The sequence below is a fragment of the Poecilia latipinna genome, unplaced genomic scaffold, assembly GCF_001443285.1.
Source record: "Poecilia latipinna isolate Pla-1442-1.1 unplaced genomic scaffold, P_latipinna-1.0 Scaffold238, whole genome shotgun sequence".
NCBI classification, from domain to species: domain Eukaryota; kingdom Metazoa; phylum Chordata; class Actinopteri; order Cyprinodontiformes; family Poeciliidae; genus Poecilia; species Poecilia latipinna.
The window spans coordinates 401,675-423,446 of NW_015112854.1; the positions used below are offsets into that span (position 1 = coordinate 401,675).

At 40.3% G+C, this 21,772-nt stretch overlaps 1 protein-coding gene across 1 annotated transcript in view; it reads right to left on the reverse strand.

The window, feature by feature from the left end:
• vav2 (vav 2 guanine nucleotide exchange factor) overlaps window positions 1–17,687 on the reverse strand; it is a 130,649-nt gene extending 112,962 nt beyond the window's left edge. Inside the window, exons 1-2 of the mRNA XM_015032390.1 lie at window positions 17,667–17,687; window positions 14,922–15,038 (exon numbers count right to left, since the gene is read on the reverse strand). Of these exons, the coding sequence (XP_014887876.1) occupies window positions 14,922–15,038; window positions 17,667–17,687 (138 nt within the window). The remainder of the gene's footprint in view (window positions 1–14,921; window positions 15,039–17,666) is intronic.
• Between the last annotated feature and the right edge of the window lie 4,085 nt (window positions 17,688–21,772).

Here is a 21,772-nt window from a genome sequence, read left to right on the forward strand (position 1 = left end):
TTCACACACTGGCACACATACACACCCCGGGCTAACGACATGATGTTCTCTCCAGCTGACTCACATGAGTGAGGTCGTGTCAAGAAAGATAAGTCACAGAGTGAAAGGATGAATTCCCGCTAGCGTGTAAATGTGTGCATAAGTGAACATACTGCATGAACGCTGCTACATTAAATCATGCAACCTAATGTGTGTTCAGCATGTCTGTGTGTGTTTCTTCTGTTAGTGAGGAAACGAAGAGTGAGACAGGTCCCCCTTGCCTCCTGCTTTTGCCGTGTGAACACCCAGAGAGCGAGCGCGCTGCCAGGACGTCCACCGTGAGTAAAAAAGGAAACAAGTGCTGAGACTTTCTTGCACGAGAGCAATTTTCCATTTCTGGGAGCGAGCCCCAGAACAAGCTAAAAGGGAAGAAAAAAAAAAGCAAAAGCGAAGAAAATACTTCAATCGCATTTGAACATCCCCCCAGCAGGACACAGAACAAGCTCAGAAATGCTGTGTGACAACAAGGGAGTCAAACTATGAGAGAGGAAAAGCCTGTGGCAGAGACTTTCCTCTGTCATCACAAAAAAGTTTTAAGGTTCGACGGCAAGCGATTCAGGACGAACTTGTGAAATCATCTCTAATAAATATGGACCAGAGGATAATTTATACCACTCAGACCTATAAAATAAACAAATAGTTTACACTCAGTATTCAAATAAAGCAAATTCAGTATTCAAACGAGACTGTTACTGTCAGAGTGTCTCTCAATTTTATTCCTTTTAGCGATCATCTGCAACACTCCCCGGTGAATGCGGTCCAGTGTAACTGCATGCGGCGCTGTGAGCGCACACACAACGAGCGCTCTGTTCTGCTCAGGATGGAAAACCGCTGTAGCGGGAAGTCTGACTCTGCCAGCCAGATAACAAAGTCTGCAGTGTGTGTTTAGCATGTGGGTCTGAGTGAGCTGGCCTTCTAACAACTTTAGAGTAGTGTGGGCAGTAAATAATTGCACTGTATGTTGGCCTTTAAAGTTGTGCACAGCTTGGCACCTTTAGCTGCAAAAAGCAAATCACGCTGTGTGAAAACCTCGACCCAAAGTGGTTCTGTTTCCCACGAAAATGAGAGAATATAAACGGAAAAGGCCAAGAGCTGCGTTCATAAAGGTTTCAGCAGCGAATCGAAATCGTCTGTGTTGGCATAATTGAATTTCAGTGATGCATTTGATGTTTTTGGCCCGAGCTTACTGACTGAGACAGAGAGGTTGTGCTAATTTGGTTAGGAACTGGCTTGACAGATCAGGACTACTAGTTGTTATTTTACAATAATTAATCTAAATGAACAAGAACAACATAAGGCATGGCTCAAAGCACTGTTTTATGACCTCTTTTGTTCCAACTCTTCGTTTTCAGATTCTGGAGTTCAGACACTGTTCTTCTGTAGCAGAGAAGACTGAAGTTTTCTCTGCTACAGAAGATAAAAAGAACACATACACATTTATTTCTCGCTGTCTGAAGTTAAACTGGGCCAAACTTTTCCTGCTTCGTATCAGTTAGTCACAGAAATTGTTTCTATATGCCAGAAAACGCAGCAAGAAATATTTTTTTTTGTAACTTTCTGCGAATTTAAAAGGCTAAAATGTTAAAAATATTGCAAAATAAAGGATTTTCTGTAAAAACAGCACAAAGAAAAAATGAGTATCACACCAGCTGTGATATGCCCTCTGCACTGCCTTACTTAGTGATTCAACAGGTGTACCTAATAAAGTGGCCAGAAGGTTAGAATATTAACTGACCAAAGGACAGAAACACAAGAAGATCATTAGGAAAGTGTTAGTGAAACGGTTGGCATGGTTGCAGCTCGGTGTGGAACCGTCCGAGTCTGTAACTGAGGGGATTATTGATTTGTGCCATTCAGGACCGACAGCAGCCCAGTCCGGCTATTAGCTCGCCGTCCTGCCAGCCAGTCAGCATCGACACCACACTCCTTCATCACAAAGGGCACTAAGTGCCCAGAAGAGTGAACACACTTCAGCCTCAAAGGAAATGATAGGAATGTCACTCAGCGTTCTCGTCTCCCGTTTTTCAACGTTCTCCCTAATTCAGGTCAGATTCTCTTTAAATTTTCACTTTTCTGCAGCGTTATCTCACCTGTCAAACAACTTGACCTCCGTCTGGCGATGTTTTTTTTTGTTTTTTTTGTTTTTTTTTAGTCCGAGTCTGCTTTTGCTAAATCTGTGAGCCCCTGTTCCTTGCATGTCCTCTCACTTCATCGCGCTGTCCGTCCGGTTTAACCTTACTTACTCAGATTTCTTGCTGCACCTCAGAGAAGCCATGAGCCTAAAACCGAGGAAGGTACAGACAGGCAGTCATGTCTTGTTGAACAAATGCTTAACATTCAATCTTTTCACACAAATATAGAACCATTAGAAAAACAAAACACAAAAGTAAAAGAGTTCACACTGGTGCACAACGTCTGTGACAGTGAAAAAAGATGATATTTGAAATATTTTGCCTGAAAGAATCTAAACCGCAAGAGGCTTTTAAGTTTAATTTCATCCTCTCCTTTCAATGAGCCTTCAGTCCACTCTGTCCATCTTTCACCGTTCTCTACGGAGTGCATTCTCTGGCAGGGGGCGGCCGTATTAGTTTACTACCAGGCCGGCGTCCTGCCTGACTTTGTTACGTCCAGCAGGTACAGTCAAGTCTTGCTGCTGGTAATTGAAGCCTGGGCAGATGGAGCCCAGCATGGGGCTGACCAGGCACAGGCAGGGAGATCCTCAAGTAGCTTCATGTCATGTGTAGAAAACCTAGTGGCTTTTTTTTTTTGGAGGTTGAATTCAATTGGTGAACATTTGTGCTACGACTGGTGAAATGTTTGAAGGTGGGAGTAAATGTGGATGATTCCCCTCCCTTGTTGTTCCCCAAAAGCTAAAGAAATAGAGCTTTAGCTGTTGGGGAATATTTGGAGACAAAAGTAGCACCATTAATCACATTTATTAAACAAATGGTTAATATGAGAATTATCACTGTTAGTCAGCTGAGAGCAGAACATAAATGTCTAATAAAATTTACAATAAGGACGTTACTTGCAGCGTTACTTGGGATTATTATTAGAACTGCAAAAGAATATATTGTATTATTTCATCAGCAGTAGAAATAATGCTTTTTATAACATTTATTCTGCACACACTGTGATTTTATATCAAAACAACACCAAATACTTTAAACAATAAACTTAAAACCACCTTAATATACAGCAAAATGATCAGTTTCTCTGATTTAACGTTTTTTTACGTATATGTTTGAGTAAACAAACATTGTTTTGTTATTCTGTGAACTACAAAAAATGCCTCTGAAATTCCAAGCAAAATTTTTGAAAGATCAAAATAAAAGAGATGCAAACTTTAACGTAAACAAAACACTTTCATATTCATTTAGAAACAACAATAAATCAGGGAGAGTTCATAAGATCAATATTTGGTGGAATAACCAGGAGGTTTCCAATGGGGTTCAGTGCAGAGGGCTCTTCATTTTTTCCAGAGCGGCATAAAGATTGAGCAATAAATACAGTTTTCCATAACAGCTTGCAGGTTCCCTTTTAGTAAGAGTCGAAATATTGCTGGTATTCCAAAAACGTGGAGGGAACTTTTCCCCTGGCCGACATGCAAGATTTACAACACGAGCAGCTTTTCATCGCTGCTACCTGTTCCAATGCACCTGCCGTGAAATAAATGAACGAAAGCACTGAGGAGGGAATCGGTTTAGTGGCCACTGCAGGGGACGCTCATAACACCCGGCAAGCTGCCCAATCCCACACAATAAGAGTCCTGTCTGGCAGTTTTTATTACCCGTATCAAATTACAGCGTGCTACACCACAACTATGGAAAAATTGTAAATTAAAAAAAATGAAAAAACATTCTTAGAACGACTAAAAACGGGGCCAAAAGAAGAGAGTGAGAATCAACCCGAACCTGGTGAGGAGAAAATGAGCTGAGGGTGGAGGCCGTCTCGACCAAGTGATGAAATTCAGCAGGAGAGGCAAACGGAGGGAAGGATGTGGATTAATGGAGGCCATAAAAAATGAGTAAACTAAAACATCTCACCATTATCAGTCTGTTGCCATCGCACTCAACATTAGTCCCTACAGCTTTCTTTAACACATGCGGTGAGTAATGAGAGACCGTGTCATCTATTCAGACTAATTTCCATTTTACAGCCCTTTGATAAGAGGAACCGGAGAGGACTGGCTCCAGCCGAGACTTTATGGCCTCAGCGTGTGTGTGTGTGTGTGTGTGTGTGTGTGTGTGTCACAGTGATGTGCTCGCATTGATGAACTGAACCGTACAAAAAGCAATGACAAATTTAATGGCCCCCACAGACAGTGCTGTCAATGTTCCGATTGAGTGAAGTGGTTATTTCCCCTTCCACGCATATGCATATCTGACACAGTAATTTTCAAGTCAGAGCAAGTGATAATACAGCATTTATGTGCTTGACTGAACCTTTTGTACTGATATGGAAAGATGCTCTTGAGTGACTCTAATAATGCAAATGGCATGCGGATGATTTTGTGCTTTTATCTCGCCGATGTACAATTCAAAACCTGTTGTGGGAATTATTTTGTATCCAAGAAGATCCAGCCAGGGAATATTTACTTTGTTTACAGGTGAGCACAGTTTTCAGAAAGTGAATCTGCAAAAACTTTCACAAAGTTGGCATCTGAAGTCTCAAAGAAAGTATACATAGGTAAACATTTCTTCTTTTTCAAAACCTTGGTAGGATTGTTTTGGTGGTAATCTGGTTCTTGCTCTCAGACAGAGAACGGATGCTCAAATCCTTTCAGTATCGAGGTGGGCTCTCTCTGAATCGGCATTTTGGAGGTTTTCAGTGTCAAAAATGTTGGTGTTCCCAGAGCTGAGTAGCAGAGTAGGTGTGAAGTAGGACTTAGTGGTTGTCTGTCCAAACGTATTACCAAATCATGATGGGAAAAGACATTTTTTTAGGTCAGTTTTGTGCTTCCCAGCACCGAGAGGATTGCTGTTTTGTGCTGCTACCAAGGAGGAAAATGTCCCTGAATCCAGCTTTTCAGACCAGGATCTTGATCTCTCACGAGGCGAGAAGTGTCCCCAGCAAATATGATTTATGTAATTCTAGTGTCGCACACAACGACTTGATGCGAGTGAAGCAGGGATCTGCAGCTCTGCCCTCTCAGACTTGCAGCCAATCCTTAATGACTGGCTGCAGTCCTGACAGTGAACACACGCTCCATTTACACAGCAGGCATCGACTGGCCGCCAGAGATCCTCACCCTGTCTGCACCTGCTCAGTCCAGCTACTACAAACGTTGACAAATACCTTTGTTACAGAAATTAATCTCATCCATATTTGATACTGGCAAAGCAAATTAATGATCAGAAAATGTGTGAGCTGTTTTATAATTTTCTCCTAAGAGATGCACAATAAGGATGACCGTTATTGATATTAGTAGTAGTATTTTCACTGAACCCCACTGAAAACCTCATGATTATTCCACCAAATATTGATTTCCGAGTTAAAACATTAATATTGTTGTTTCTAAACGAATATAAACTTGTTTCCTTTGCATTATTTGAGGTCTGAAAACACTGTATCATCTTTGTTATTTTGACCATTTCTCATTTTCTGACAATAAATACCAAATTTCTGCTTGGAATTTCGAAGACATGTTGTCAGTAGTTCATAGAATAAAAGAGTAATGTTCATTTTCTTCAAACATATACCTATAAAAAGTAAAATCAAAGAAACGGATCATTTTAAGTGGTCTGTTAATTTTCTCCAAAGCTGTATGTTGTTGCTAAAAACTAATGGAAATGAAAAAAATAGGACCTGCGTTCTCCCTGCCGTCACCGGTTTGATTGATTGTTGTGTTTTTCATCCAGCATTTACAGAATTATGAAAAGAAATGGGAAATAAACATCCAACTGAGTGCAGATATGTTTGTATTACATAACACAACATTTCCGCTTATTTGAGCACAATTTATGACCGTAGCATGCTCGCATCTCAGCATTCCCCATGAGAACTGCTTATACAGTGAACAGTAAAAAAAAAAAAGATAATACATTCTTATATTTTATTCTTTTCACACCACAGTGAATCCTGGGAGGTTTTACCTGCCTATCACCGCCCCAACCACTGTAGGACTTCAGCATCATAAACTGGGGGAGGGGAAATAATGAGCTGCTTCCAAGGAATCCACAGACTCTTGGCTCAGCGGGGGCTCTTCCCATTTATCCCGACATTAGTCCCGCTACGCTTCGAATACGCCACCCAGACGAACGGGGGACTCCCTCCTGTGACCGACGCCTCCCAAACCAAAGGCAGGAGCCGCTTGTGATCGCGCCTCAGCAGCCTTTTTAGGGCCATCAGTACCAACGCAGCAGAGAGGCGACACTTCAGAGGCCAAATCTGTTTGTCTCGCTCTTTCTGTTTCTCTAGCAACTGGATGCAAGACTCGCTTCAACCGAGAAGGAGAGAGAAGAGGCCAGAATGCTGCGCGACAGATTCAGAGTTAAAAGGCCAGTAAACAGTTTGTTATGAACGTCATTATTTTCTTTTTCTTTTATGCCCTCTTGGTGGATTTAATCGATTCTGCTGGCCGAGAGAAAACGGCAGCTCAATAAAATGAGAAGATGAGAATTAAATAAAGACACAATGTCACCTGCTGTTAACAAGGTCATGACGAATCAGGTCACAATGACCTGGGAATGAAGAAGAACGCTGGAAGTGACCTTTCATTGTGATGCTTAACAGAAGGAAAGCAGGTATTTAGATATAAAATCAGTATTGTCATGTTTACAGATGTGATGTTTTGTCATTGCCAGAAAATGCTGAGTCAGTTTTTTTCTGGAAAGAAAACGTCCAACTTTTCAGTCCCCAAGCCAAACAGTCAACTTAAAGGATATTTTTTCAAGTAAAAACGTAAAGGTGATTTTTATTTTATTTTATTTGTACTTGCTCAACAGTATTTTGCAGCATTTTGTTCAAGCAAACAACGTAGTGAGATTATTGAAAAAAATAAAGGATCAATATTTTCTTGTGGATCCAAAACATTGAAATGAAAAAGAATTAAATTATCATCATTTTAATTTACCTTGTCCAAATAAAAAAAGTAAAATCTACTCTTAATAGCAATATTAATTCAATTACATTTTCTTTGAAGAAACTTGAGAATGAAAGTTGCTGGTTGTTTTTTTTTTCTTTTGTTCTATTTACCAAGAAACTAAATAAACAGAAAAGTATGGATAACAAAAGACCAATGTATTGTGTGGTACTTCACATTTTCCATTTTTAGAAAAATTACCCATCCATCTTCCTATTAACTCTGACACAAAAGCATCATCTCAGCTGTTACAACCATATTTTAGTGATGAGAGTCAGTCAACTGGCCTAGACCAGCCATCACTTCCCCACAAATTATAACTCCCCAAGCTCAAACTTGAAGTGTGAACACTTTAGACTTTTGGACTCATGAACTCTTTCCCCAGACAGCAGCCCACTCCTGCCCTGCAGTCACCCGTTTCCATGGCTATCAGGGTAACGAGCTGCTGCAGCCGAAGCGTTGTGTGGGCGATCGGAGGGGGTCTAAAAATATGGGTGGGGAGCGCTCCCATTTATTATTCATGTCAAGAGAAATATCATCAGCGCTGTGCCGCTTTGGAATGAATTATTGATTGTGTCTTGGAAGCTTTATGTAAAAACTTGCAGATGGGGGCGGTCCTGACGGGCGGTTAAGTAAAGATCAGGGGCAAGGGAATAGAAATGACAGCCACAGAGAGAGTGGGAGAGCCAGGGAGCGAGTGTCCGGAGTCGAGGAGTTAAATTCTCACCTTAGGGTGAAGAACCTGTTGGGGAGCTGAGCCATACTGGAGGAAAGTAGATTATTTCATTGCAATACTTTCTTCTAGTGTCAGAAAATGGTCAAATGAGAGTTAACATGGTATTTACTGACATATATATGTAAACACATCCACCTGCTTCAGATAAATGTAAACACATCTCATAATGCATCTCAAAACACTTAACCCCCCCGCCCCCACACACACACACACACACACACACACACACACACACAAGGCCATGTGACCATCCACTTAAAAACCCACTCAGGTACCGACAGTAAAGGCCTGCTGCTCAGGACGTGGTCGCTAATGGAAGGGGACGGATTCATCTGAAATGCTGACCCCAGCTGGCTGACCTCTGAACCTTCCCCCTCCATCACTTACAGCAAACTCCGAGGATTTTATAGCAACACCTCCAGGCTCTGCATACACCGTCAATGTTTTCCAGAGAGACTTCTGTAGGTTACAGTTCATATTACTTAAAAAAAAGTCAGTATTTCATGAAGCAGAAGACTGAAAAAGCAAATATCCAGATGAATTAATCTGTGCTTAAAAAAAGCACATTTTTGGGAAAGTTTCAATATTTCTTCTGAGTAAATTCCTGTAAATAGTGAAGTTGACCTTTCAAAATAAAACTTGTTCTAAAATAGCATGAATGCATCATAGTTATTGTTATGCAGTTTCTGCAGTGAACTAAACCACTAATGAGAAGACAATAGTTTACATTTAAAAATAAAACCAACAGATACTTTTCAAAATAAAAGCTTTTATGTTCCATACAAAAAATTATTGCAAATTTATGTTTCATAACACTAATGGTACAAAACCAGGCATTAAAAATGCATAATTTTACCTTGTAAAAATAATGTATAAGTAAAGGAACTCTAAAACAAAATGTAAAACATTTAAAACAGGAATGAAAGAGAGATTATCTTGGATTTCAAAATAAAATTGACAGATTATAGCAAACAAGGATTTTTGAATCAACTAAATGAAACCTAAAGATGTTTTTACAAATAAAAGCCTAGATTTTTGATACATTATTTCATATGTAGGGTCCATATTGCTTCAGAAGTGATTCTAACAAACAAAACGCACAAATATTTATCAAAATTAACGTTAGGCTAAAACCAGAAACAAAACATTTATCATCGTTTGGGATCAATAAAAAGACAATATTTTTAATGTTTATATTTTAATAAGAACGTGTCTGCTGTGACCTTTCTGTGACGTGCAACAATTCTTGAAAATGAAACAAGGACAACAAAAAGGTCTGAACGTTCAACACTCTGTAAACTGAAGCTCTTAACAGTAAAATAATAATAAAAAAGAACCACAAGGCCGTGCCGAGGGGTGTGCAGCTGGAGGCTAAAACATGCAGGCACGCTCCAGATGTTTGAGCACTGGGCGTGGAGACTAAAGAGTCGTCTATTTTCAGCCGCAGAGCGCAGAAAAGGAAATGAAAAGGAGCAGAGTTCAGCCTGCACGGGTTCTGGGGCAGCCAGAGAGGGTAATCAAACACCGCCGTCCAACGGCAATCACGTCGCCTCGACACAATAGTGGCTCGCCTGCCCGCTAGCTCTGTCTTATCACAACACTCTCTCGCAGTGAGAGAGGTGCGAGATGAATGAGCGGGAAGTGGAGGACAGTGAGGAACGGGAGGAGATGGATGGGGAAATGGAGAGAAAGAGAAAAGCGGCAGAAATAGGAGCGCCTGGTACAAAATGAAATCTGGGGGTTGGTGTTGTTGTTTCAACTGAGCTTCCTTCATGTTGTAACACACCGGCTGTTTGGTGGTGCGTTTTGAGTATTTGACCACAGAATCATGCGAGATAAGCTCTGATGCAGGTCAAATTAGTGGAACAGTGCAAATGGTTGGGAATCTCATGTAAATACATCCGATGTACATCTCTAGGGACACGATTAAGCCAACATTTTGTAGAAAGCACACCTTTATTTGTGCAAATCCTTAACTGAAACTCCTGTGCCCTTGATGAGCATTCATGCTTTTATAACTTTTTTGACGCTACAACCATAAACTTTCTTTGAAATGTCCCTCATCTGAGTAAACCTTTTTTCATGCCGTCTCTTTTTTCACTTTCTGTTTGTAGAGTTTTACCTTGGGGTGAGCCTGCATGCCTCTGCTTGCCAGTCATTTTGCTGCTGCTACACCTGAATTTCCCCACTGAGAGACAATAAAGGTTATTTCTTTTCTACTCAGTGCGTCGGTACCGCTACTCTGTGTTACTATGGGGATGGTTGGTTCAGAGTGATGTGGTTGGATTACCTCTTCAATCACATTGGGTATTTTACATGTTCACTAATTTGGTGACTTTTGAAGGCAATTTGTTAAACTAAATTTTACGCAGAGGTATCAGAGTTAAGAAGGGTGGACACATACAGACATAAACTATGTATTTTTCCTCTTCCCATCCATTATTATGCTCTACTCTGTTGGTCCAAAACCTAAAATTTCCAGTAAATGCATTTGTTGTATTATTAAAAAATGTAAATGCCTCTGCAAGGTTTGTATGAAGCAAAATCTTTAGCTAAAGAGTCAGCCACAGATCGTCTGTTTTCATGTTGAATTTCCATTCCAACGCAGCGCACAAATAAAATCAATTCACCTTGACGCTGCGCCGTGGAGTCAGTGAGCATCACCTTGACGGCTCGGACTCGTCACGAGTCAGTCGCGTCTCTGAGGGTGTTCTGGTGAGACATTCAATTCAAACAAACGACGCAACTTCCTTTAATGAAGACTGCAAATCTGTCAGAGAGCTTCCTTCCTTCGCCGCTCGCAGACGGAAAATTACCAAACTGTTGATAGATGGTTAACAGGTGCAGGATAATTATGCTAATCATGGCAACAGCCAAATAAACTGATTGCCATGTTCATTTAAATGACAGCAATGTTCCTTTGGTGGCTAATTAAAATAGGTTGGAAGACAGGAAACGAGGCGGATGGGTTTGGAGAAGAGAGAGAGGAGGTGTTTAAATAAAAGCCTTCTCTGGGGCCTCGGTAATAAGCTGTATTTCATTGGTTTAATGATGTCATAATGAATTTCTAATGATGGGGGATGGGGTAAGGTGAGCAGTGAAACAGGCACCAAACTGTAGATTTTACATCTGCAAAAAGAGTGCTAACAAGGGAGCTCGAGTTCATGCTAATGCAAAGTAATGAAAATAAAAATTAGTAGAGGACATCGAGCAGGTTACGTGCTCCATCTGGTTTAGGACTAGCCCAACGGGAAGGCGAAAGGGAGGGCTTGAAGGCGCAATTACTTTTTATCAGCAACGCGCCTTGACAGGTTTGGTCTCCCTTTCCTGGTGACCTGGGAAAAGGCGTCATTACAGGAACTGGAGGCCAGCAGGGCTGACTTCTGGGTCGGTGTAAAGGAGTGAAAGGTGAATACAGGCCCGATTAATGTTTATAGAAGCAGTAAAGAAAAAAAAAAGTAGCCTTATCAGCCACTTCTTTGGTTACTTTCACACTCACAGCTGCTTTATTTTGGCACTTTACTTTAACCAAATGCATAAGACGAACTCTTCTTTAAAAAGTGATTTGCTCTTTAACTGTACCAACACCACCAGACCAGGAGTAGCAAATCTGAGAAAGATGTAGAGAATTTGAAACAAATCTGTGAAAAGCAAGTATATCATCTCTCCTCATGTCCAAAGAAAACTACAAACAGTTTCGTCAGAATTCACACACAGCGATGTTTTTCAACCATGGGACCAGAGTTAGAGTTAAAACAGAGGGTATTAGGAAAAGTTATCTTTTTTTTAAAACAGCTCAAATGTTTCTAGGTATCATTCAAAGGCTGTATCATATAATAATTAAAAATGTGGTAGATTTTTGTTTTTATTTCGGTTGTGGTTTTGTGTACAACAGAAACAGACCTTTTTAAAAAATATATAGTTTTGCTACGTCCAATGAAAAAAAAACATAAACAAGTGCTAAAACACAAATCTGTTCGTAACATAAATGTTGTGCAAGAGCTAATTTTTTTATTTAAACCAGAACAGTGACAGAGTGCGCGTCACAGACTTTATACAGTTTTGTTGAGACACCGTTAAACCACGTTTAGTACCTAAAGGTTTCTCACATCTGCTCCATTTACATCAACACAGGAAGAAGCAAAACTCTCAGAAGGATCTATGGATTGGATTAACTATTACTGCTATCAATGACAATCTGATAAAAGCTTAATCAATGGGAACCTAAAACGTCATCTGAAATCTCAATGGACCTGTTATGATTACATTTAAATCGACACTAGAAGAAAATTTTTCATTAGGTTTCCTACAAAACACAACACTCTGTTTGCGAGCCATTTTTGCACCTATTGATGAGAATATACAGTATATTCTTTATTTCTTGTTGATGTTTGTGTCCACAGAGTGGAAAAAAAAAACATGCCGAGATCTGCAGGAAAGAAAGACCTACCTTTATTATCTGTTTCTGAGAAATTCTGACTATTTAAATGTATGCTACATCACAGGGATCTACTCTGTTCAATATATTGTAATGTGATGTTTGGCCTTAATGGAAAATCAATGGTGAGACAAGCCCGCCACTGCTGAGACCATACTAAAGCAATTTCTAAATTGACATATGGAGGACTGGTGTGATTGATTCTGACTGCTGTTGGATTTTAATACCATTCACTGCGAGCTCATTGACTGTCAGACGTCGTCTTGTGGTTTATCTGCAAACTGCCAAGTGAGTCCTCGTCTCCTTTTTCTTCTCTCTCATCGTTTTTCTGCTCCTTATTCGTCTCAGTGCATGCTCCAGAGAGCTGATAAGTTTGGATTACAGCAGATATGTTTGATAAATGAGCAGAAGACTTTACACAAATAACAGAAGCCAGCAGTGTGTTCATACGTCACCCTCCTTGTTTTAATAGAAACACATGCTCGTTCGGATGAAGCGGCGCATTATTAACGTTCCCAGCTGCATCAGCTGTCATCATGAATTTAATGACATCATGCCATTACTAACAGCGTACAAGCTCAGAGAGGCTCTCACCACTTACACCAACCAGCCTTCTGTGTGGAGCTACACACCACTTGGAAAGGGATTAGAAAGAGCAGTGAAGCACTCTGTCTTTAGCTGGAGCCAACAGGAAATGCTGATCCTGGATTAAAGAACAGTCTCTTTATTTGCCCATTTTTGCAGACGTATGACAGAAATGAGACCATAAGTTCATTTAAGTGTTTGACCTGCTGTGTGCTTTAGCTTTCATAGCCTTTTCAGGCCTGACGCCACTGGGAGAGACTCAAGGAAACATGGAGAGAACATGCAGCATGTTCAGCAGGAAGAACAGAAAACCTCTGCTTCACCATCCATCCATCCATCCATCCATCCATCCTCAGATAAATATGATCAACCCTTACAGCCAGTAATCCATCCATGACTCAGTATTAAATGAAATTATATCTGCTCTACAACAGATGAACTATCTGGATCTATCCAGAGCCGTTTACTGGACCTGAAGTGCTCTAGATTGTTCCAGCTCGTGTTAGATGGGCCCATTTTACCAAAGTCCTCACTGCTGGAAACCTTCATGAACAAAGTGGCTCCATTTCATGACATCAAATGACAAAATGCAAATACATTAATGAATTTATTTGCAGCAGAGTATTGATCAGCTAACTGACCATCAAAAGAGTCCACATCAGCCTTCATTCCCACGTTAAAGACAGAACTTTGTGGGCAGTTGCAACACGATCACACATTTAATTAAGTACAAAAGTTAACTTTATTGTCCCACAAAAACTCCCAATAAAGTTGATAAGATTTACAACACACTGTAGATGTAGGTAGCCGAGTATAAAGGTACAACAATACATTTGATTCAAACTTAAAGCTAGCAGAGCTACATCAGGGTTGTTTGGTTTGTTTTACCACATCCAGAGAGCATTCACACATTTGTGTCATTAAATCACGTTTTTTTAAACCATCCTTCATGATCCACATTTGAACCTGTCCCTGGAATATTCTGGATCACTGTAGAAAGTTCCAAAAATCACTCATTTTTCCTTACATGGTAATGTATTAATATAACTAGCATAGTCATCACATTATGTTTCAAAACAAAAGTCTCTAAATGCTAATAGTTTAAGGAAGACTGAGCCCTACTTTTCCCCTGCTGAGAGGTAAATGTGAACATTTTTCAAGCAGCATGCAGGTCAATGATAATTAAGCACCCAGCAATCATCAGCAATTACTCTGTAATATGTTTACATGAATGCAGCTGGGAACAAAACTGCAAAGCCAAGTGGAAACAAAACCCTTTCCATCTTTAATGTGACAAATATCCTCCACATTTCAACCTAATGATGTAAAAAAAAAAGCATATTTAATTACCTACATTCAGAAACAGTTCTTATTTTTACATGTTCTTTTCTCTTTCCCTGTCTCCTTTCCTTTCAGAAACCATCTTCTTGACTGAATAAAAATACTTTTTCATCTAAATCTGCCAGGGTATGGATCATTTTAAGCCTCTTAATGGCTTTTGGATCCTTTTTTGTAAAACTAGGAGGTGAAGTATAAACAAGATATATTTTTATGCCTCTTTTGTTTGCTTTTTAGTTGAAACTCACAGGATTACATAACTTAAAAAGTTGAAAAAGCCTTGGAATGAGTTTGCACGGTGTCATTTTTGTGTTTTTTCCCCCCTCCTTTCCATGAGTATAGGTCTAAGCAACAGCCATCCAGTGACATGGAATAAGATTGCTGACCTTTAGGTGTTACATTAAATGCTCATCCAAGCTCTCAGTGCAACACTGGGGGTCAACGAAACAGACAGATTCAGGTCTGAACTACCTTTAAATTAATGCGAAGCACAAAGGGATGCTGATCTGCACTTTAGATGAACTCACACATCCCTGTACTTCTCTATGCACACATGTCCAACACATAAGGAAAGTCCAAACAGCAGCAATAACAGTAAGCTTCTCAGAAGCTTATATTACTTATTGAAGTCAATTGTTTAACTGGAAACAAGCAGCCAACTTTCTGGAAAACATCAACCAGGAAGCGTTTTTATTTCTTACCTTGCCGAAGTCTCTGACGTCAAAAAGATCAAACGGGTCAAAAAGTTCGCTGTTCCTCAAGCCGAACTTGTCGTGGCACACTTTTAGGAATGTCCGGATATTCTTCAGGCACAGGAACTACAGAAAGAGAAAATAAGAAGCAAAACTGACGTAAGTGCCTGAGCGCCATCAGATAACGGTACAATGAAAAGATTAAATATTTCATGCCTGTGCTGCACCAGCACGATTGATCTGGAAGAATATTTAGAAACATGTTCTACAGGTCTGGTTAGGGTTGACCAGCATCGCCGCAGCACTGCTGGGTTTAGTTTTTCAAATGAAGTGACTTTGTAGTTGACCTGCTCCTCTTCCTAGGAACTTTAAAACTGCGAACCTAATCCTCACAGCCACAGAGGATCATGTCGTCTGATGTCTTATCACCACACACAGCATCCTGAGATACGTCCTCTAGATGGAATGAGACCTCTAACTAAAAGCTGAAAAACAACCTGTCAATCAACAGCAGAAACTACCTTCAGCTCCAAGCAAGGGGAGTCCTGTCAATCATTAAAACATAGTGAGATATTAAGGAAAAGAAAAAGCACACAGCTTAAGATCTGAACATACTGGACTAAGAAATATACAGCTGCTAAGATCAGCCGTTAACTATAATATTTACTTTGCAAGTAATTTCTTTGTTGATTGGGCCATATGTTTGAAACGATTATCCTGCTATAGAAACCCGTTTTCAAGGTTTTTATATATGCACTCTGCCAAGATCTCCAAGGCTTTAAAAAAAGAAATCAGGTATACAGGATCACAAATAGTAAGTAAATAAGAAAAATATACACTTTTTTTTGCCATACTGGGAAAAAAAGAGAGATTTCTACCTCTTTTCATTTTAGGTTGCAAGAGTCTGTAATCAAAGTGTCTGATTGGTGTTTAAACCCAGAAAATGACTGAAGAACCAATCACAGATCCAAGATAAACACTGGCTAAAGATGGATGACCTGTCCAGCTTCTAAAGTAAAACATTTTTATAGGAATTGTTAGTGTTTCAAATGAATATTTCAGTTCATTAAACACAACTATTCCTGTTTTTTCTCTACTAATTAAATTAATATCAACACATTTAAGATGATGTCACTGCACTAAACTTTATTTCCGGGTCTGCAGGACTAATCCTCTGTGTTTACGACCTGCTGAGGCAATACAAATACCTGAATCTACACAGAAAACCACAATCTTTGGCAAACTGATGAGCTGACCCGGTCAATTTAACAGACTGAACGAATTCAGTGTAGCACAAAATATGCCTTTTCATCACTGGCAACAAAACCAAAGCATGTGTGAAGCATGTGTCGAGGCGGACAATCTTCGTAGGGGTTACAGCCGTCGACGCTTCTCCGGTCTAAATACCGATGCTTAAAATATTCCATCAGTCAGCCAAACCTTGAAGGCAGGGGCTCAGACCGATTACAGCGGCGTTGCAGTGTGATTTATAATCAAACCTGGTCTCTGATCCTTCTGTATGTGAAGAATGCATTACCTAGCAAGCAAATTCACACACCGCCCTGATTTGCTCTTTCAGTCCTGTGTGCGATATGAGCTGACGAGCAGGGAGAGGACGGCACTCACACAAGAGTTGAGGCAACGAGTCTATATGGAGCGAAATGCTTGATTGGCTCATATCTGCTGAAGGCCTCGGCCACATATTTCTTTGTAATGGCTGTTACGTAAGACCAGCAGCCTTCCGAGTCACATCTGAAGCAGGGCTGATGTTAGACAGCAATCAGGGCAGCAACGATGGCACCAGAAGGTGCAGGCGGAGTTTTAGACTGCAAATCTTTCCCTCACCAGCTGCATACGGTGGCCTTTAAGACTTTCATAAAAGCTTGTTTATCAGAAAAAAAATCAACTCACAAAAAAAACACACACATCTTCAATAGAAAAGGATGAGTTGAGTAAGTTTCTTTTTCTTATATTAAAGTTCCCAGTGAGTAACTGGAATTGATTCATGTTATTAGAACCAGGTGAAAATCTCATAAAAATGGTTACAACCCTGATCATCTCCTTCATAAGAGGGTTATAAAACATCAGAGGCTTCTTCAGATACGCTGCACTACAGACTGCTACAGGAGGTCCTTCCTGCACACAGACATCAGCATGTACAACAAACCTTTTGATAATATGAGTTATAATAAGATTTAGTTTCCCTCTGGGATTACTAAAGTATTTCTACTGATATAAAAACAAATCCTACTTTTGTTTTACTTCTTTGTTTCTTTAAGTGTGAAGTTCCTGTTGAGTTAGCTGCAACATCTGACACCAACGTCAAATGTAGCATCATTTCTTTCGAGTCATTCCTGCATGAAAATCAGAATCGCTGTTAAATTATATGAGAAGCAGCAAAAACCTGCAATGAGACTTTTTAAGGTGGAATGTAGTACAGGTTTTAGCGACTTAGGTTTGTTTCTCTACATGCAATACATCAGGTTTGATATTCACTACCATCTACTTTTAGCTCAAGGTTATCAGAATCTCAAACCAGTCCACTCCTTGTAAGAACCGCTCTCCACTGAACTCTGCAGATGTCTGAGGAGACAAAGTGTTTGTTTTCCCGCAGCTGACTTTGTGAGGTAATATCCACCTCAGACTGATGTTCTAATTAGCTTTCAAAAAGCAAAATCCATCTTGTTGCTGCTACAGTTATTCCTGGTTTGCTTGGTATTTCATGATATTTCCGTGAGCCTCTCCGGGCCACACCTGAGAGGCTCGCCGAGTCATTCTCATTCATACGAGCGCGCTGGCTCAGTCTCAGTGTTACGGGTGCGAACCCCATAAGAGAGCCACACAGACTAGGAAAAAGAACTGCGATTGGCCGCCTCGCCAAAGTGACATTTGCAGTTCAGCGGCGGAGGTTATCATGCCTGCAGATCCACTTGTGCTGAGGGGGGAGGAGAAAAAGGAAAGAGCTTATTTTCCCAGCCCTGATATGAAAAGGTAACATTTGCTGGAGTGGTCTGCAGGCAAGAGAGAGAGAGAGAGAGAGAGAGAGAGAGAGAGAGAGAGAGAGAGAGAGGTTCACTGCAGATACGAATCAGGACAGGAAAGATGTGTCTGACATTCTAATGTATGTTTGGTAATTCTAAAGCATAGGTGGGGTTAGAATGAAAATACTACGATTCAAGCAGCAAATAAATAACATTAAAAAAAAGAGACATTTTCATGTAGTGCGCTGAGGGCGAGTGCACCTGGGAGTGAACTGTATGTGATCATCTCCTCAGGCTGCGGCTGCCTTCAGCATAACCAATCTGGTATAACGTCACACTTACTGAGTCACAGAGGCTGCATTTAACAAAGGAAGGTTTGGTTTCAAATATGGCAGATTTCAGATGATAAATGTGGGATTTTCTTGCTTTTATTTTATTTGGAGCTTATAAAAGAGCAGGTCTATTTTTCAGGGTTTGTTTTTCCTGCTGTCAGCTTTATGACAAATATTTAATTTCCCCAGTTTTAGGTGGTAAATTACTTTCGGAAAAACAGCAAATACAATTATGTTTACCGGTGCTTTGAGGTACTTTTAGGATGTAAAATGCCCCAGAATAAGTTTTTCCTGCCTAAGAGGAAATAAATGTAACTCAAGCTCAATGTAAGACTTTCTCCTCTAAGTGATTTATCCAACTGACTCAACAAGTTTGTTGTTATTTAACCCGATAACCATGTTCCTCAACACACTTCCATGAAAGCAAACGGGTCAATAAGGACACCAGTCTCCTCATGACAAGACATTTCGTTTGTTTTCAATCAGTAATCACTATTATTGGGCATCAAAGATGGTGTAAAATCTGCAGAATATTTACACTGAACCATAAAGAAAAACATAAAAAACTAAAGCATGACTTCAGCTTGGCTGCTGAATGCAACCTAGTCAAGTAAGCTTAAAACACAAAGTGGGTAACTCTATAAAAAGCAAGAGTTTTTGTCACTCGTTGCTCTGTTCCAAGTAAACACAATGCCAGGATGGAAAGACGACATCAATAACCTTTAAGAGAAACAGTTGCTGCTCCACATCGAACTGGGAGGGATTTTTAGGCCAACTGCAAACCAATTTAAGGTAATCGAGTTGTTAATTTTCCCAGGATTGAGCCTACCTGCAAATTCCCTCTGAGCTCAGAATGTAAAATGTCGAGAGAAATTGTAAAAACTGCAGGAGCTCCGTCTCAGTTAGCACGTCAAATATTAAAGTTCGTTAAACGGCAACGAGAAGAAGATTGGGCAAGTTTGGGGGAAAAACTCATGAAGATCAAAATGTTATTTTCACGAGTATCCTGGACAAGAGGAACAAATCGGGGATACACTGAGAAAACCATCAACTTCTTTGTATTCCAGAATCAAATATACACCATCTGTCTAAAACAAGCAAATCACTGACGTCACCTAAAGAAGTAATTATCACAACGCATCAATCTGGAAAGGGTTAGAAGGCCATTTATAAACTCAGACAGATCACCGACAAGTGGAAAACATTTACCACAGCGGAGAATCTTTCCAAATAAATTCAACCAAGGTCAGGCATGCAATGTTCAGAGAAATGATTCAAAACTCTACAGAGAAATAATAACAACTAGTCCTTGTGTGGAAGAGTTGGGAGGCGGACGCCTCGTCTCTCAACTAAAACTGCAGCATGGTTTAGGTTTGTAAAGTTGTAAACAACAAACCACAGGACTACAGGATCAATGTACTTTGGCTAGATGAGCCAGAATGTTCTAATTACTGCAAAACACCACAAACACATGAAAACTGCCAAGCACGGTGGTGGAGGGGTAGTAATTTGGGCTTGTTTTCAGCCACATGACGAGCCCAGCATGAAGTCTTTGAGTTGTCCACAAATTCCTCAGTATTGTAAATATTCTACAAAGAAATTTTAAAGTCACTTGTCTGAGGCTTTAAGTGAGCAATGAGGAAAAGATCCCTGGTGAAACTGTCCAAGCATCGACAGAAGACCATGGGAAATACCAAGAGCACAAAATAGATAAAGTTAAAGAAATTGGGCTTTTAAAGAACAGAAAATAGAAACTTGGATGCTTGGAAAAAATGGAAGTTTAACCAGGAAAAGAAACTTAAAAAGAGAGCCGCGAGAGCCCCACTCCAGTTTGTCAGCAGGCTTTCAAAAGGGTGGCTTGTGTGTGACAGCAAAGAAACAGTTTGACTTCTCACTGAAGAGTAAACAGCTCCTGAAAACGGCAGACTTGTCAGAGACATGCAGGCGGAGGAGAGCAGGTGGGAGAGGAGCAGCAAAGAGTCATAAAAAAACCCCTGACATGCCCTTCTACCGTATCACCACGCTACGTCGCACATAGAACAATGCGTTATTTCTCTGAGTGGGTGGTCCTTCATCTGCACACACTCCTACATGCTCATTCCTGAGGAGCTACAAATTACACCTTCTACCAAAACGTCGAACAACAGCAAATTACAGAAATGCGACGTGTGAAAAGTACAAAGCTTGTTCCACCAAAGCTGTAGATCTGCTCCGTTAGGGATAGCGGGGGTGAAAGCCAAAAAAAGCGGAAAACTGAAAGCAGAACACCACAGATATGGCTGCAAAAACAGAATCAAGCAATCTGTTCAGTCTCCCCTCATATCCCTACTTTCATCACCTTTGGGAAATGAGCAATTAGTGGTAATCTAATAACATGTTTCATCGCGTTGCTGCTAGAAAAGAACACTGTTGTTGCCCGTATCTGACTCGTTCCTCTAGCAGACGCAGAACGGGCCCAGAACAAGAAGAGGAGGAAGAAAAAAAACTCAGGTTAAACTGAGGTGAGTCAGAGAGAGGATCAGATACCCAGACAGCCTGTCAGAGAATTAAAGTCAATGAAAGAGACTGATGTTTGTCTGAGAACTGTGAGGAAGACTAAATTTGATTCGCCACAAAATCCCCTCAGCAGACAAAGTAATAGGGGCAGTGAATCATCGTACACCCCAGATGTCAGCTCCAAAGCTCTCAGCAGGTGATGAAGCACTCAGAAAATGCACCCAGATGACCACAGGAGGAGCCTGGAAGACTTCTTTATGACTGTAAGTACACAGACTCACTTTAAAAAGCTGCAGGGGATGCACAGTCCAGCAAGGAACCTCCCGGTGCCAGGTGGAGGCGACGATGGATTTCATAAACCTCAGACTCTTTGTCTTTGGAGAAAATCAAAACAAGAGCTAAAGGAATGACAGCGGTCTGCTTTATTGTTCAGATGTCTACAGTCCTCTAATCTAAACGCATGTAAGCAAACACTGTATAACTATCTATGATGTAATGTAAGCAGACATTATGTTACTATCAACAATGACAGCCTCTTTATGGCCAACTTCATTTGTGTCAGTAAAACAAACCAAGCGACCAATACTCAGCCGCTGAGTCAACATTGAGTGGAAGGAAAGGAATGATTTTTTTTTTTTACAGCTGTTCTTGCAACACTGAATTTTAAAACTTTTTTTTTTTCCCCAGAGCGAAAAAAACACAAGATAAGCTCATATGACCATTAGATAGCGAAATGATTTCCATTTTTCTAGTTGTAGCTGAAAAAATGTGCTCGACATTGTGTTATTAATGGTAACAGGTGATCACCAGTTTCATCTAGAAGAAGATTCATGTGTTTTTATTGCTTCCACAACAGGAAATAAGCAGATCCAGCTACAATCGCAAAGCACTCCACACCAGATTAATGCAAACCAGAAGACGAGGTCATTTTTCATCGTCAAAATGAACAGATGTTCACATTTAAAGCTGCTTTAAAAATCTTTACACACTCTCACTAATGCTAAGGTAAAATGGGAATTGGTCAACCACACTGTATACCAATGTAATTACA